Source organism: Nycticebus coucang, chromosome 22, assembly GCF_027406575.1.
Source record: "Nycticebus coucang isolate mNycCou1 chromosome 22, mNycCou1.pri, whole genome shotgun sequence".
NCBI lineage: Eukaryota > Metazoa > Chordata > Mammalia > Primates > Lorisidae > Nycticebus > Nycticebus coucang.
In genome coordinates, this window is record NC_069801.1 from 24,606,413 (window position 1) to 24,623,953 (window position 17,541).

Genomic DNA, 17,541 nt, shown 5'->3' on the forward strand with positions numbered 1-17,541 from the left:
TGAACCAAACCCGAGGACTCACCAATGCAGCACAGGTGTGAAAGGTGAAAACGAATGAACATAAAGCCACAGGCTGGACCACAGGGCACAGGCTTTAGAAGATTGGTACTCAGATACAGGGACTGAGGAAGTGAATTTTCTAATTTTTCAAAGTCTAAATCTGGATTTTTAGGTGCAATATCTTGACTTTGAAAGCACTGGGCAGGCTGAAACCAACATCTTCAGTCAAACTGGGCTTAAGAGCCATCAATTTGACACCCCTGCTCTAGTCCAAATTTCTTGCCCTCCCACAAAACAGCAGAGAGAAAGAGGCACAGGCGAGGAGACAGGGCTGGGCTATCCAGGGACACTACATGAGGGGGGGCTAGAGTTTTAAAATAAAGCACAAACGCAGATTCCAAAGTTCTGTATTTTTCAAAATAAAGATCACACATTGTTTAGAGAGACAATCTACACAAGAGTTACAAAAAATAGTTGCCCAGGCATAAGCATACACAGGTTTGTTAATTATACACATATGGTTACAAGTGTGCTTGCAAAAAAGTTCATTGGAAATATACACAAGGCTCTGGAAATGTACACCGCGTAGTGTTACAATTCTATATTCAAACAAGGAAATTGACAGTATGTTACATTCACTTACAAGTAGACAAAATGCAAAATACAGTTCATCTTCTGTACAAAAAGGAAGGGCAATTCACACTTTACAGGTGAGGGGCTCTGATTGTAAGGAAAGCTCGGGCAGGGCTGAACTTTTGCACGTCCTTTTGACTGTCACAAAATAAGCAAAACATTACTTTTTTTAGGATTTAAAAAAAAAAAACCCACTAGTTTGAACCGAATCTTGAATATAACATTTAGAAAGAATCTCGCTATCCTCTGACTAGATGACAAATAAAATCAAGCTATTTTTTTCTTTTTAAACATTAACTAGGCTGTATAAAGAACATTTATTCCTTCAAAAGAAAAAAATTTACTTCTGGTTGAAATTACAATTTACAATATACAACACTATATGCTACGACCATAAAAGGTGAGAATATACACTGAATGCACAGGGCTGGCTAATTTTCTTTTCTTACCAAAAAATGTGTTTATGTTGATTCAAACTTCTCCACATTTACATTACAGGTATACAAATGTACAATTGTACAATCAAAAGTATGTTCGACTACTAGGGTACATTATAGATACAGATTAGACATCAAAACAAGAAAATACTACAAATTTGTATATATGCAAAGTCTACACCAAGTATACACTATATATTTATAGAAGCAAGACCAAAAGCAGAGTTGGATTTTTTCCTCATGCTAAATAATCAGATTTTGCCTTTCAATGTTAATAGAAAAGAATTCAGTAGGCAGTAAACAATCACACCCACCCGGCCTTGACACCCCTTCTGGATGCTCATGTCTCCTCCTCACAAAACAGGCGAACATAGTCTCCCAAAAAGCAATTTTTAGAAGGTTCATAAACAATATCATAAACTGAAGCTTTAGCAACTCTGAAATGTTTTTCATTTTATATATATATGTATATATATATATATGTATTTTTATAAACAGCGTTAAATGCCAGTTCGGGGTCATTTAACTAAAATTCAAACTTCTCGCGTTTTTTTTTTTTTTTTTAATTGTTTTTATTTTTTACTAAAATGAGGAGGTGGGGAGGAGCTATTTGCAAAACTTGCCGGCCAGGCAAATGAGTTAAAAACCTTTTTTTTTTTTAAACTTTTTTTTGTTAAACCAACCACCCTGAAAGTTTCCACACATGGAATATAGATACAACAAGGAACAAAATACGTGGCCTCCCATGTACACTGGTTACCTATGTACAAGTATCCTATACACCAGTAAAACAGCAGGGCAATTAGTCAATTAAAAAAAATAATTAGTACATGTTATGTGTAATAAAATCAAATTTACAAAGGCTTTTCCATTCATGGATTTGATTCCTTTTTTGGAGGAGGGAGTAATCCTGGAGCAACCATTTGCCCATTTCAGCTTCTATACTAGAACATTTCCGGTTGCTGGTTGGATTTGCCAGTGGGCCAGTGAGGTCAGCGGGAATGAAGGATCAGGTGGCACTGCCTCAGATAATACCATTAGGTGGGCCACAGATAGGCCCTAAGTCAACGCCATTCTTCATGTAGTATTTCTCCAACTTGGCCAAAATGTGCTTGCCGTAAGTGTATTTGCGAAGAGTTGCGATGTGGGGCCGGATCTGGGGAGGAAGGACAGTGTGTGTTACATTGGCCTGAGAAGAGACTTGAGCAGACTCCTGGACACTGTGTCACACAAACACACATGCTCCAGACCAATCCCTTTCAACTGGTTTGGCCAAGTTCCATAAATTCTAGCCCCTTAGTGACCCATCAGATGAGGAAAATAGCTCCTGTTCTGAGTCCTGAGAATAGGATGTCTGGTCAGCAACAGGCCACTCATAGGCGAGCACAGAGAAAAAGTGTATCCTAACTGACAAAAATGCACTGCCCACCCCCCACCAACTGCACAGTGTCTCCCAGCAAGCACCTGTATAGGTCCCTTGGCTCCACCCACAACACTCAGGCTCTCCGAAGAAGTGGGGGCTTATTTCTGAGCACCATGAACATTTTAAGCTCATCACCAAATCCTATCTCCCCAGGTCACAGTGGATCACAAAAAGCTAATAATGACAACAATAAACACAATAGACATTATGAGCTGAGTGTGATTATCCCCATTTTACTGATGAAAAAATGGAAGTAAAGAGTATTTAAGTCACTCAGCCAAGGTCAAATGGCTAAATAAAGGACAGAACAGGTGTCTGAGTCCAAATTGGCTCCTCTAGAAACCTGAATTTCTTTCTTCTGTGCTCTCATGGCCTGTCCACTCTCACCCCTCACCCTTGCCAACCATAGCTCCAGCCCATCTCTACAAGCATTCTCTTCTATTCTCCCCTACGTGGGCTGACTCATGGAAGTCCTATGCATCCCAGACAACTCAAAGAGGTGCTTCCTTTTCGGAAGCCTCTTTTCTGTGAGCTCCCAGAGCAGTCCACATACCTCAACTATGTTCATGATGTTTTGCCAAACTATCAATCTTTTCACATAGACCAGTACAGGGTGAGGGTTTACTAACCTGTTTCCCCATCCAAACTTACACTTGCTTACGCAAACACACTGGGCAAGTGTGCCAGAGTAGATGAAATGAATATTCTCTATAGATTGAGAGCTCCTGAGAGCAACAATTTTTGTCTGTGTAACTATCATCTCAAACTAAGGAAAGGTCAGCAGATCTAGAAACCATTTCATCCCACACAGACCCCTACCTGGTATTAAATGCCCACCTGAGAGACGACACTAGAAACTGACATACAGTCCTTGGTCCTAACTCTGAACCAGGTAACTTGCCTGGCCTCCCTAAACTCACCTATAAAAAAGAATGCAATAAAGTTATACATTTCATTTGGGTTGTAGTAAGGACTATGCACCTGGCTAATGTTTTTATCAGTAGAAGCTGAGGTTCAGGATCCCCTTACTTTTGGTAGATCTCCTAAATTTTAAAGCAAAATCAAATTCATTTCCCTGAGACTGGCTAATGAGTCCCACTGAATTCTCTACCAGACTCGACAAAAATAAAACAAAAAACCTAAAAAGACACACACACATATACATACAAAAAAATAACTGCTAAGCTCTAATTTTTATTTCATTTAATGGAAGTGAAAGGTAATCAACCTGCTCCCTCCCCCAGTGCTCCATGCACTAAAGAGGATATCAAGTGATAAAAGAGCTGAAAACTAAGAGGATTCCTAGAACTCTTCCTCCTTCAACTCCCTCAACCAACCACTTCCACACCCTGCTGATTCTAGCTCCATCATCATGGGCTGGCTTCACTATTTTAACAGCCTCCGCTCCTCCCATTACAATGACCACTCAACCAGGACAACTCTATGAAACGAAACTGTGACTTTGTAACCACACTTCTGCCCTAGTGAACTTGCTATACTTCTTCAAATACAGAGACTTGTGGCCTGCTTCCAAGTCTTTACACACCATGTTCCCTTATCTTGAACGATTCAACACTTTATTCATATGAAATTCCCTTGGGAGCATTCTCTGCACCCAACTGCAATTGCCAACATCAGTGTAGTGTTTTGGCTTTGTTTGAATTGGAGGTGGTGGGTGTCTTGTCTGGCTCAGAACTTGAGTCCATAACAAAGATTCTCATTAGCGAACTTTGTTCTCAGTGAGGGCAAGTGGGTCATCACTGCCAGACAATGACCAACCAACCCCACAAGGGAGAAGAGCTGAGGGAGCTCAGAGCCCAAAGGCTGAGGGTTCAGATAAGAAGCATTCAAGGCTCAAGGCTAGAGACACTACCTAGCACAAACACAGCCCAGCACACCCTGCCTGTGGGTTTGTTTTGCTTCCTGGGTTCTGTGGTCTGTGCAGTGCTGGCTGGAACAGCTCCATGACCCTAGGCCTCTTCTGCTGGTTTCTGCCCCCTCTACCCTAATTCCTCTTTAGCCTTGCCTTCTCCTGTAAAGCCGTCCCTCAGGGACTCTGCGCAGGGTGAGCAGCCCCTCTCAGAGCTCTCCAGATAGTGCCTTCCACTGCTCTTCCCCACCAGACTGCAGGGGAAGGACCTGTGGGCAGGATCAGGTCCTAGTCATCTCTGTGTAGCTGGTCCTGGCACAGAGCGGGCTTTGGGTCCGTGTGTGGCCACGCTCTGCACTGGGCAGGCCCTTTTTCAGTAAATGTTAGGGAAAGAGAAAGAAAGCAGAGAAAGAACAGGAAAGAAAAGGAAGTAAGGCAAACAGGTGATTCGTTGGACTAAAATACTGATCCCTTAGATTAAAAATCAAAGAGGAAAATATGTCACAAAAACTGAGCTGAAGACTTTCACACTAGTGGGTTGTATGGCAATAAGAGGGGTGGCAAACCTGGGGCCACTGCTGACTCCACGTAAAAAGAGACTGGAACACAGCATGGAGCAGAGTCCACTGACAAACTCCTTAGAAAGCACGGTGTCCCCCCCTTGGTGTTTCACACGTTTTCTCTGACTGAGATCCTGTCCGACCTGGCCTACCTTATGCATGACAATCTTCCGCTGGCCTGGCTCTGCCACATCAATCATCTTCTGGACCACGTAGTTGGCATACTGGTCCTTCATCATGGTGTATAAGGCACTGTGGGGACCGTCATTCATGGTGCACACTTCATCGATGAGCACAGCACGCTCCGTACGTGAGGCATGAGTGACACATTTCTCCACAACATTGCTGTAGTAAGACAACGTGAGCAAACAATCACAAGAGGGTCTCCCATGACGCTGTGCTGACCCTGGCCTCTATGCCAACAGGAAGAGAACACTAGCATTTGTGGAAAATTAATTTGTTGGCTGTTTGGCTCTGTGAGACTCTCCAACTCTGCCATTTGAGTGTACAATTGTAGATCATGTCTGAGATCAGGTCTTATACCCTCTAACACAGCAGTTCCCAACCTGTGGGTCATGACCCCTTTGTAACAATGAAAATACATCCTGCATATCAGATATTTACATTATGATTCATAACAGTAGCAAAATTAGAGTTATGAAGTAGCAACAAAAATAATTTTATGGCTGGGGGTCACCACAACCTGAGGAACTATATTAAAGTGTCGAGGCATTAGCGGGCATTAGGAAGGTTGAGAACTACTGCTCTAACAGGTGAGGGTAAGCAGAAGAGACTTACCCTACTTACATCTATCTCCCTGCTGCCAAGCACAGAGCTCGGAACTTACTAGAGGCTCTACAGACTTAGTTAAGCCAATGACCACGCATTTGCTCAACTACTACATGCCGCCTTGCAGGAGTATAAGAGGAAGGTCCCTAAGACCTGTCAGCATTTCTGAATACTTCATAAATATTACGTATTATCACCTTGGAAAAACAAAAGGGAATGTGATTACTTAGACAACACCACAAAATTCTCCAGGCTAAATATTTAAGAACTATCATCCTACCTGACATTCCTTCAATCTTCCTTCTTAAGATACATGCTGTATATAAAATCTGGTAAGTGAATTTATCAAGTCTAATTAAGACAATAGCTTCTCCGCTCTGATACAGCAATATGGGGAAACATTTCTTCCCACCTTCCTTCTAGAATACTGTATAATTTAAGTACAGGGCAAAGCTGTGGCACTGTAGAAACAAATATCCTAGGAAGCACTGGCTTTTTCTTTAGTGGAAATAGGAGGTAACATACTGCCAAGCTGCTTAACAGAGCATGAACCTAATCACCCTTTCCAAATGCTCAGGCAGAGAACTCATCACTTTTTAGGACTACTCAGCTGAGTTGTACCTTAATCTATTTCGGGCTACCCCCCACCCCACAAATTGGTTAGAATTAGATAGGACTAGTTCCTAAACTGGGATAGGGACAAGACACTCATTCTTACGGGCAGAGGACTCAATCCTCAGCACTGAGTGGCCTCCCAAGGAAATAAGCAGGTAGATCAGCTATAGGATACCACTTGGCCAAAGGCATACACCGTAATATATGACCCACACAGTTTCAATCTTTATTCTAACTGGTTCCCAAACCATCTGTGGGTACTGAAATCAATAGATTCATGATCAGCTTTCCTACTTTAAAGAAAACAGAATAGCTAAGTATCAAGACTTAATCATGGGCAATATCGTTTTGATTGTGCACATGTACATGTGTGAGTGTGTGTACCTGCACATATAAAGTCAATAATGAAGAATCTGGAACAGTGAAGTGGCTTGTGCCTGTGGTCCTAGCCCTCTGGGAGGCTGAGGCTGGAGAACTGCTTACGCTCAGGGTTGGTTCAAGACCAGCACGAACAACAAGACTTCATCTCTATAAAATATAAAAAATTAGGCTCTGCACCTGTGGCTCAAGCAGCTAAGGCACCAGCCACATACACCTGAGCTGGCGGGTTCAAATCCAGCCTGGGCCCGCCAAACAATAACGGCTGCAACCAAAAAACAGATAGCCAAGCGTTGTGGTGGGCGCCTGAAGTCCCAGCTATGTGGGAGGCGAAGGCAGGAGAACTGCTTGAGCCCAGGAGTTGGAGGTTGCTGTGAGCTGTGATGCCCATAGCACTCTACCCAGAGGAACAGCTTCAGGCTCTGCTCTGTCTCAAAAAATATATATATAAAAAAAATTAGCTGGGTATCAAGGTGAGTGCCTGTAGTCTCAGCTACTCAGGAAGCTGAGGCAGGAGGATTGCTTGAACCCGGGAGTTTCAGGTTGCTATGAGCTGCGGTGATCCTAGCCTGGGCAACAGAGTGAGACTCTGTTTCAAAAAAAGAAAAAGAAAAAAAATGTACTTTGTACTATGGGTCTCTAGCAGAAATGTCTATAATCTATTTATTGGTTTATTTCTGTTGACCTATTTTCAAGTTCACTGATTCTTTCTTCTTGTGTTCTCTAATCTGCTATTAAAGCCACATGTTGCACTGATGATAAGATGTACAGAATCTTCTCTTAAGAGGACAGTCCTACCAACTACATGGAAAGGCTGTAAATTTCTTCTCCAATCTCTGCTACTTATAAGTTATCTAAAAATACCTATCACAACCTGGGAATAAATGGCACATTTCATTCTTAGCTTAAAACAATATGAAGAGATTAAGCCCTGTTACAGATATGATAAACTATCTGTCTTGTAGGCACCAAAAAGGAACTGAATGAATAACATTTCATGATTTCAAACAAGTTAATAGAAAATTTTATTCAGTTTGGCCAAAGTGTAGTACTTATAGTCTTTAGAAACACATTATCCAGATTTCAAAGCAACCGACTATAGAGGAATAAGAAGCCCACCATGGCTTACATTTTACAGTATAACTATTTGACTTTACAAGCTATGTATACTTTGAAAATAATTCACTTTTTAAAAAAAGAAAAAACGGCAATTCAATCTTTCTCTCTACAGCTGAAATACTACGAATCCTCTTTTCTGAGAAACAGTCCATATAACTCAAAGGACAAACCTTGCAAATTTATGCTGACTCAATACAAGTACATTGCCTCGGATTTCTGCTACAATTTTGCTTTTGTCCTCAGGACGACCATGCTCCAATACATGTTGGATTACATAATTTCCATACTGATCCTGTTTGGAAAGCAACAAAAGAAATTTATGATTGGTAAAAACCAATTCTGTGGATTATCTAAGAAATTAACATCTAATTAACACTCAATCTTTTGAGCACCATGATGGCTTATCTGAATACTAATGAACACACAACAACATTTTCAATGGATAAGTACTAATAATTCTTATCACGTAACAGAAACACATTATTATTACTAGACAATGGAAAATCTGTATACATGTTTATACCCCAAAGTCTTAGTTGGGTTCTTCATAAATAACTATATATATAAAAAAAAATTAGGCCAGTTTTATTTAAAGGGTGTATTATGGAAATAAACATATTTTTTTCAAACTTACATACAAATGATTCACTGCATCTCTCTATAACAGGGAAAAACTAAAAACATTTATGCCCAACATAACAGGCATACCTAATCATTTAATCAGGGGTAGAAAAAGAGAAAGTGTCAAAGCCAAAAAAAAAAAAAAAAAAAAATCAATCCACTCAGTTCGCTAGACAATGATAAAATGATAAAATTGAGACCCAGAAGGATTAAATGGCCTACCTAAGATGACATAGCTAGTCCATAACAATTCTGGAAGCCAGATCTCCTCACCCCAAGGCCAGGGCTCTATTTATTATTCATATTCATAAAACATAAACAAGGTTGCTATGCTGAAACCATGCCCAAAAGACTGAACGGCATTATGAACACATTAACCTCTTTTGGAATCTATGCTGACAGAATACACCAACTCTGGGCTGCGCGAGCCCACAATGTTTGCTGTTCACCTCCTGGCCACTCCACTACCTGTACAAGTTGCTCTGTGTGCTGGTGAAGCTCCTCTAAAATAGGGAGGGTCTGGTCAGGGAGACAGTGCTCCAGGATTCTCTGAATCACTCGGCAGCCATAAGGATGCGTGGACAAAGCAAATACCTAGGACAGACAAATACAAAAAAGAAAGGCAAAAATGACAGTTGCCAATTTCAATGCCTATTATCCCACTGATCTTCATAAATGAACTCAATGGCATTTAAGATCTCTCTACAAAAAACAGAGTGTATTTGTAAATAAACCCATTGCTTAACTATTTTAGGCATTCATAGATGTGTTTAAATTTGGAGCTTTCATCTAATTTTTTTTTGGGGGGGCAGTATTTGGCTGGGGCTGGGTTTGAACCCACCACCTCTGGCCTATGGGGCTGGCGCCCTACTCCTTTGAGCCACAGGCACTGCCCTAAATTTGGAGCTTTCAAAGGGACTTTTCTAAAAAGCCTAAAAAAGAAGAAAAAATTGTCACATGTGGAAAACTTACTTAGATAAGAGTCAAGAGAGATATGAAAAACTATAAAAATAAATAAATAAATAAAAACAAGTAAATAAAATATGAAAAAAAAAAGAGTCAAGAGTGTCAACTGACAGCCTCTCCAAAGGATAGGGTTAAAAATAGAAAATGGAAAGACTGGTATCAAAACTTGAATGCTTTCATATGCCCACAACAACATGATGCAGAATAACGCAATGTTCTGAATTTAACTTGTTTTTTAGCAATGAGAAAACATTCCTGGGTGGCGCCTGTGGCTCAAAGGAGTAGGGCGCAGGTCCCATATGCCGGAGGTGGCAGGTTCAAACCCAGCCCCAGCCAAAAACTGCAAAAAAAAAAAAAAGAAAGAAAGAGAAGATTTCTCTTCTGATTAAGAGTAACAGAAAAGGGCTTCAAAAATTCAGACTGTCCCACCATGACACTGCCTTTCTGAGGTGAATGATATGCACCTTAGATCTGTACATACATAATAATAATACTACTACTACTAAGAGCAGTAACAACAGCTAACACCTACTGGAAAGCTTACCAAGTGTCAGTCAGTATAGACATGATTTTATACACGTAGCTTCATGTTTACAACTATATGCTTAAGCAGTTTACCACATGGTTCCAGCTGAGTTTAGGTTTACAAAACTGCTAAGCTCACCATCTAAAGCAGTGGTTCTCAACCTTCCTAAAGCCGCGACCCTTTAATATAGTTCCTGTGGGTCATGACCCACAGGTTGAGAACCGCTAGTCTAGAGCAACTTGACTTATTTGACCCAACATTATTCACTTGTAATACTGCGGTTTCTGGAGTTTATTCTGCATAGGTGTCTAAGAAGCTGTTGGCTGAGTATATGAAGTTTTTAAAAAAAACTCTTATCTGCTTATGGTTATCTGGATTGCTTAGTCTTTTCCTATTAGAGAAATAATGCTGTTTTAAACATGTCTATGGAAGTCTCATAGTCTACATGTACAGCTGTTTCACGAGTTATAAACCTACGACAGGAATGCTAGATCACAGAAAATACAAAGGTTGAAGTCTGAAAGACAATACTAAATTATTTTTACCCAATGTACAGCACATTCCTGCCAGCACAGCCATCGATAGGTGGAAAATGGAAAATCATTTGTGGCTTCATTTTGCATTTTCCTTGTTAATGGAATTCAGCATTTTTTTCCCTATTGTCTACTGGCAATTTATGTGTCTTTTCTGAAATATCAAATTGTGTTTTGGGTCCCCTTTTTGCATGTTGTATTGTTCTTTTTCATTACAGAGGTTCTTTATACATTCTAGTTATCAACTAATTCTTCGACAGTTTCATTTTGAAAATATTCTCTGCTGGTGTTTTAATCGTTTTACCTTTTTGGTTGTTTATTTCCATAAACATAATACCTTACTTAATTTTAAAGTAAACAGGCCTACCCTTCATTTATTAACTCAGAAACTCCCACCTAGGTTGCTATCAGTAACCTACTTAATCATTTCAGTAATTAAGGGAACAGCAAAACCCAAACAACTCATTTTAATATAGGCTTAGCAGCACACACAACTATACCCGAAACACTACTGCTTTTTCTCATCTCTAAAAAAAGACCAATTTCACACATCCAAGACAGGGGTATGTTTTAATCCCCCGTCTCATCCAGTTTAGGAAGGTGTGAGGACACTGTTTTTTTGACAAAAGAAATTAACTATAGCCAATTCATAGGAAATTCTGGAAAACACAAAATACATAAAGTAACAACTCTGTTTGAAGGCTGATGTTAAGAAAAAACTTAGGACATACAAGTTAACCAAAGAAATTAGAAGCCATCTCCAGTTAATGTGGCCACTTAATACAGTTTAAACCAACCTGACCCACATTCTCTCCAAAAAAGTTTAAGCAAGAAGTACCTTGTTATTTTTATTTATTTAATTATTTTTTTGTAGAGAAAGAGTCTCACTTTACCACCTTCAGTAGAGTGCCATGATGTCACAGGACTCAAAGCAACCTCTAGCTCTTGGGCTTCAGCAATTCTTCTGCCTCAGCCTCCCGAGCAGCTGGGACTACAGGCGCCCGCCACAACGCCCGGCTATTTTTTGATTGCAGTTCAGCCGGGGTCGGGTTTGAACCCGCCACCCTCGGTATATGGGGCCGGCGCCCTACTCACTGAGCCACAGGCGCCACCCAGTACCTTGTTATTTTAAAGATATTCACACGACTTGTAAAAGATACAAATTTGAAGAAATGATAAAAAAAAAAAAAAAACTTGGAAATATCAGTACTTAACCATGGGAAAATATTTATTCTTTTTTTTTTTTTTAAGAGACAGAGTTTCACTTTGTTGCCCTTGATAGAGTGCCATAGTGTCACAGCTCACAGCAACCTCCAACTCTTAAGCTTAGGCGATTGTCTTGCTTCAGCCTCCAGAGCAGCTGGGACTACAGGTGCCCGCCACGACACCCGGCTATTTTTTGTTGCAGTTTGGCCGGGGCTGGGTTTAAACCCGCCACCCTCGGTATATGGGGCCAGCGCCCTACTCACTGAGCTACAGGTGCCGCCCGGAAAATATTTTTTATTCACATATGAGATTTTATCTTAACAACCCGATGGTACTGTTTTATGCCAGCCTGAGTAGATATCTGCATTAATAATGGAGAGAAGGCCATGGACGGTTAAGGGAAGAGACTTGCCAACACAGAGCTAGGTACCTGACACCAGTACAGAACACTGCTTTTTACTGATGTCTAAAATACATTAAGCATGTTAAGAATACGCCACAAATCTTATTCTGTTCTCTCCCCACAAAGGAACTGATCATGAATTTGTTTCCATTGGTTTTTACCAAGTTGCTTACCTGCCCCTTAAATGCATCAATGATAAACTGCAAAGACTGGGGCTGTACACATTCAATGCATTTCTGAACCACGTGATTGCCATTCTGGTCTTTCACACACTTTAAGACGTGGCCATCTAGTTCCCGAACCATCTCATTCTATGGGAAATAAAGAAAGAAAGCACCACCAGAATCACAGCAAGCAAACACTTGGACAGTTGATGTTCACCTTACCAAACATAAAAGCACTGAACAGGTCATCTATGATGATGAAAGTGAAACAACTCAACTGTGGCACAATGACAACATGACAACAAGAAAGAACTTGAGCTCTTTTCATGTGTTACTATGTAGTAAGTCCAACAAAAACAAACTTACCGTAACAGTAAGCGATACCCAAAAGGATCTCCAAAGTTATAGAAGACCTCTTGGCACTTTAAAAAAATGTTGTGCAGGCAGTGCCTGTGGCTCAAGGAGTAAGGGCGCTGACCCCATATACCGGAGGTGGCGGGTTCGAACCCATCACAGCCAAAAAAAACTGCACAAGTAAAAAAAAAAAAATTGTGGACACCTTCAAATAGAAAGGAGCCCATTATCAAGTACAGATGCTATTCAACTTCCCGTGGGTTGAAAATACTGTAAGTCAAAACTGCATTTAATATACTTAACCTACCAAAAAGCATAGTTTGGGCTAGCCTACCTTAAAAGTGCTCAGAAAACTTCTCAGCTTATAGTTAGACTATATTGTCTAACACAGTGGTTCTCAACCTGTGGGTCGCGACCCAGAGAACTGTATTAAAGGGCCACAGCATTAGGAAGGTTGAGAACCACTGGTCTAACATAAAGCCTATTTCAATAAAAAAAAAAAGTTTTGCGTTCAGCACCTGTAGCACAGTGGTTACAGCGCCAGCCACATACACCAAAGGTGACGGGTTCGAGCCCGGCCCGAGCCAGCTAAACAAACTGCAACAAAAATGGCCAGGCGTTGTGGTGGACGCCTATAGTCCCAGCTACTTGGGAAGCTGTGGCAAGAGAATCACGTAAGCCCAAGAGTTTGAGGTTGCTGTGAACTGTGACACTACAGCACTCTACTGAGGGCAACAAAAAAAAGAAAGAAAGAAAGAAATTATAATAAAAAAATAAAATAAAAGACCAAAATTCAAAGTACCATTTCCGGTGAATGTATATCACTTTCATACTATTATAAAGTAAAAACAATCATGTGGGATACTATCTGCACACTGTATTAGAGAATTTCACATATATAATTCAACATGTTTTTATTTATAACAACCCTGTGAGGTATGTGCTATTAATAAACACAGTAGTTAAGCTAGAGATTACCCTGAGTAAGGGATATCTCTAAAGTGCTTAACATGTTTCAATTCACTGAGTTCTCCTAACAATCCTCAGGAGTGCACACTGTTTTAGACAGAGAAAACCAAGACTTTTACAAAAGTCATAGACCTAGTTCAAATCCAAGGAATTAAACCAAACTGTCAACTATAATTACCCTGCACACTTACCTCTACTCATATATATGAAGAAACTGAGACTGAGAGGGGTTAACTGGCACATTTTTTTTTCCTCTTTTTTGAGACAGAGTCTCACTTTGTTACCCCAGTTAGAGTGCCATGGCATTGTAATTCACAGTAACCTCAAACTCTTGGGCTCAAATGATTCTCTTGCCTCAGACTCTCAAGTAGCTGGGACTACAGGCACCCACCTCAACGCCTGGCTATTTTCAGAGATGGGGTCTCACTCTGGCTCAGGCTGGTCTTGAATCTGTGAGCTCAGGCAATCCACCTGCCTTGGCCTCCCAGAGTGTTGGGATTACAGGCATGAGTCAGTGCACCCAGCCCTAACTCACATGTTTAAAACTATAGCTAGAAAGTGACAGGAATCAGAATTCTAGCCCAGGCTGTGACTCTAACATCTATTGCCTCTGCACGAGGATGCAATGACTGCAAAGTTGGCAGGAATGGTTCTCATGGTTAATTAATGGAAAGTATCCAAACTTGGAGAATACAGGGGATAGCCAGAAACTGAAGGTTTGAGAAAAGTGTAAGAAATGGGGGAAGACGACAGGGTATATAGAACAAGAAACACTGGGATTCTGCGCAGAGCCCTCTCCCAAAACTCGCTGGCTCAGGTCTTGGGTATGTTAAAGGCAAGTACTTGTACCATGGCTGTGCCCTAGTACCTGCTGCCCAATTTCCTTGCCACCTCTAATCTCTTATGTTTGCACCACTGTGCGATTCTGTATTTATGTTAAAAGACCACAAATCATTTTAAAATAGTCATGTTAATTAATGTATATTTGCATTAAATCTCTGAGTATGCCAAACTAAGACATCATTAAAGAAATTAAAGATTACAATGCCAGGAAGTAAGGAAGCAAAAGGTAAGGGACAGAAAGAGTAACTTCTCGGGGAAATGTAATTATAGAAATGACAAAGAATGGCATTTCTATATAGTCAAGGAACACTTACAAAGAAAATGAAAGTGAAATCACTTCCCTGAATATTTTCTTGATCTACAGGAACTAAAAATTGCATTGAAGATGAGTTAACAGCACCTTAAATAATAAATGTGCATCTAGAAAACAGTAAATTGTCTATAGCAGGGCAAGCCCACAACAAGACACCACAGAAAAACAGGATCACCAAACAAACAAACAAAAAAATTTATACACACACACATATACACACATAAAGACAGAAATGTAAGACAGAAAAGAACGGAACTTGGAGGGAAAGAAGAGAGATTAATTGTTTTTAAAGTCTATTATGAAGTAATAGTACAATTTAAAAAGCTGATGACAAAAAAAGAAATCAAAAATTTACTACCTTCATGGGAGAAGGCAAAGATGGTAAAAAATTCATGCTTCTACTTTCTTTAAGCAAGTGGGCATTATGGTCAAGAAAGAGGCAGACTTAAAAGAACAAAAAAAAAAATTAAAAAGGTACACATATATGAAAAGGTCAAGAAAAACTTAAATTGATACTCCATTACAAGAAAAATAAAAATAACTTCACATCTGCTTGAAATTACTTGCCGACAACACTTTCTTATTAATGCTGCATTTCTAACAGAACTGAGCACAGAATGAATGAACTTGAAACCGGCTGTGTATCTCCAACATTCCTTCTGTTTATGAGCACCTTGACCCTCAGTTAAAGACTTTGGACCCCCACAGCCTGCAACTGCCATTGCTAACACCAGTGCAGTAGTTTGGCTTTGTTTGAATTAGAGGTGGTGGGTGTCTTGTCTGGCTCAGAACTTGAGTCCATAACAAAGATTCTCATTAGCGAACTTTGTTCTCAGTGAGGGCAAGTGGGTCATCACTGCCAGACAATGACCAACCAACCCCACAAGGGAGAAGAGCTGAGGGAGCTCAGAGCCCAAAGGCTGAGGGTTCAGATAAGAAGCATTCAAGGCTCAAGGCTAGAGACACTACCTAGCACAAACACAGCCCAGCACACCCTGCCTGTGGGTTTGTTTTGCTTCCTGGGTTCTGTGGTCTGTGCAGTGCTGGCTGGAACAGCTCCATGACCCTAGGCCTCTTCTGCTGGTTTCTGCCCCCTCTACCCTAATTCCTCTTTAGCCTTGCCTTCTCCTGTAAAGCCGTCCCTCAGGGACTCTGCGCAGGGTGAGCAGCCCCTCTCAGAGCTCTCCAGACAGTGCCTTCCACTGCTCTTCCCCACCAGACTGCAGGGGAAGGACCTGTGGGCAGGATCAGGTCCTAGTCATCTCTGTGCAGCTGGTCCTGGCACAGAGCGGGCTTTGGGTCCGTGTGTGGCCACGCTCTGCACTGCGGCAGGCCCTTTTTCAGTAAATATTGGTGAAGGAACAAGACAGGGAGAGTGAAGGAAAATTGAATGTGCATTTGAAGAAAGTTGAGTTGTTGGAAATGCTCAGTTCAGGTTGAAGAAAATAACTGACAGCATTGTATCAGCTTTAATTCTTGGCAAACAAAAAAAATCTACCTATAAATCTACTAAATCTACTAAAGGTTAAGCTCTGGTCAAAGGGAGGAGAGTAGAAAACCAATGGCTGGAACACAGAACACTTGATCCAGTATAAAATTACGAAATTAATTGCACAGTTCATGAATGCCATGCACAGAAAGGCAGCCATAAGCAGCAAAGGAAAACTATAAAAGAAAACTGAAGACTTGACAGATTTACAGGATTCACTATATGTACCATGGAGAAACACCAAAACACCAAGAGAAAAGTTAAAGGGGAAACTTACAATTACCTGCTGGTCTGAGGGAATAAATTCAAGAGCTTTCTGGATGACACGGCAGCCATACATCTGTAATGCCAATGACAGGACATGGCCTCGAATTCGTTCTGCCAAAGCCAGCTTCTGTTCAAGGCTGCCAAACTAGACACAATGTGTGGGTGAACACCATTACTTAGGTAGAAGGAAAGAAACCAGAGAAAGTAAAGCATTCATTATTCTGTAGCAACCATCAACATAACCTCTTTTAGTCCTGTATGATCAACTAAACCTTTTAATTTAAATGACTTTGTTTTAAGCCAGCAGTTTGCATCCTCTAATAACAAGGAATGCTTTTTTTTTTGTTTGTGTGTTTGTTTTTGAGACAGAGTCTCACTTTGTCACCCTGGGTAGAGTGCTATGGCATCACAGCTCACAGCAACCTCAAACTCTTGGGCTCAAGTGATCCTCTTGCCTCAGCCTCCCGAGTAGTTAGAACTATAGGCGTCTGCCACAACATCCAGTTAATTTTTCTATTTTAAGTTAAGAGACAGGGTTTCACTCTTGCTCAGACTGGTCTCAAACTACTGAGCTCAAGCAATCCACCCACCTCAGCCTCCCAGAGTGCTAGGATTACAGGCATGAGCCAGTACACCAGCCTAAGGAATGCATTTCAATGTTAAAAAGTTTCTCAACATGTCAAATCTACTAAGTGTAGAGTATAAATGTCTTAACACAATAATTAAGAAAGTGCAGTTGAAGGCTACATTAACCAGTTTGTTGTATTTCAAATTGTATATAAAACCAGCACATTGTATCCCATAAATGCATTAATGTACACAGCTATGATTTAATTTAAAAAAAAAAAAAAAGGTCGAGGCCGTTTTTTTTTTTTCTTTTTTTTTGTAGAGACAAGAGTCTCACTTTATGGCCCTCGGTAGAGTGCCGTGGCCTCACACAGCTCACAGCAACCTCCAACTCCTGGGCTTAGGCGATTCTCTTGCCTCAGCCTCCCGAGTAGCTGGGACTACAGGCGCCCGCCACAACGCCCAGCTATTTTTTTTTTTGGTTGCAGTTTGGCCG

At 40.7% G+C, this 17,541-nt stretch overlaps 1 protein-coding gene and 2 non-coding genes across 16 annotated transcripts in view; all 3 read right to left on the bottom strand.

The window, feature by feature from the left end:
- Positions 1-391: 391 nt before the first annotated feature.
- Positions 392-17,541, bottom strand: part of PUM1 (pumilio RNA binding family member 1) — a 153,816-nt gene continuing 136,666 nt past the window's right edge. For 9 of the 14 annotated variants that reach the window (XM_053576850.1, XM_053576848.1, XM_053576847.1 and 6 more), the window contains 6 exons: positions 16,489-16,623; positions 12,253-12,390; positions 8,914-9,039; positions 7,995-8,116; positions 5,076-5,268; positions 392-2,226 (listed from right to left, as the gene is read on the bottom strand). In XM_053576850.1, coding sequence (XP_053432825.1) covers positions 2,095-2,226; positions 5,076-5,268; positions 7,995-8,116; positions 8,914-9,039; positions 12,253-12,390; positions 16,489-16,623 — 846 coding nt within the window. In that variant the 3' untranslated portion in view covers positions 392-2,094. The remainder of the gene's footprint in view (positions 2,227-5,075; positions 5,269-7,994; positions 8,117-8,913; positions 9,040-12,252; positions 12,391-16,488; positions 16,624-17,541) is intronic. The other 5 variants (XM_053576851.1, XM_053576849.1, XM_053576843.1 and 2 more) reach the window with 1 other exon arrangement.
- Positions 4,177-4,261, bottom strand: LOC128575691 (small nucleolar RNA SNORD103/SNORD85). Its single transcript, XR_008377104.1, has one exon. It is a non-coding gene; the product is annotated as a small nucleolar RNA SNORD103/SNORD85 (small nucleolar RNA).
- LOC128575692 (small nucleolar RNA SNORD103/SNORD85) lies at positions 15,502-15,586 on the bottom strand. Its single transcript, XR_008377105.1, has one exon. It is a non-coding gene; the product is annotated as a small nucleolar RNA SNORD103/SNORD85 (small nucleolar RNA).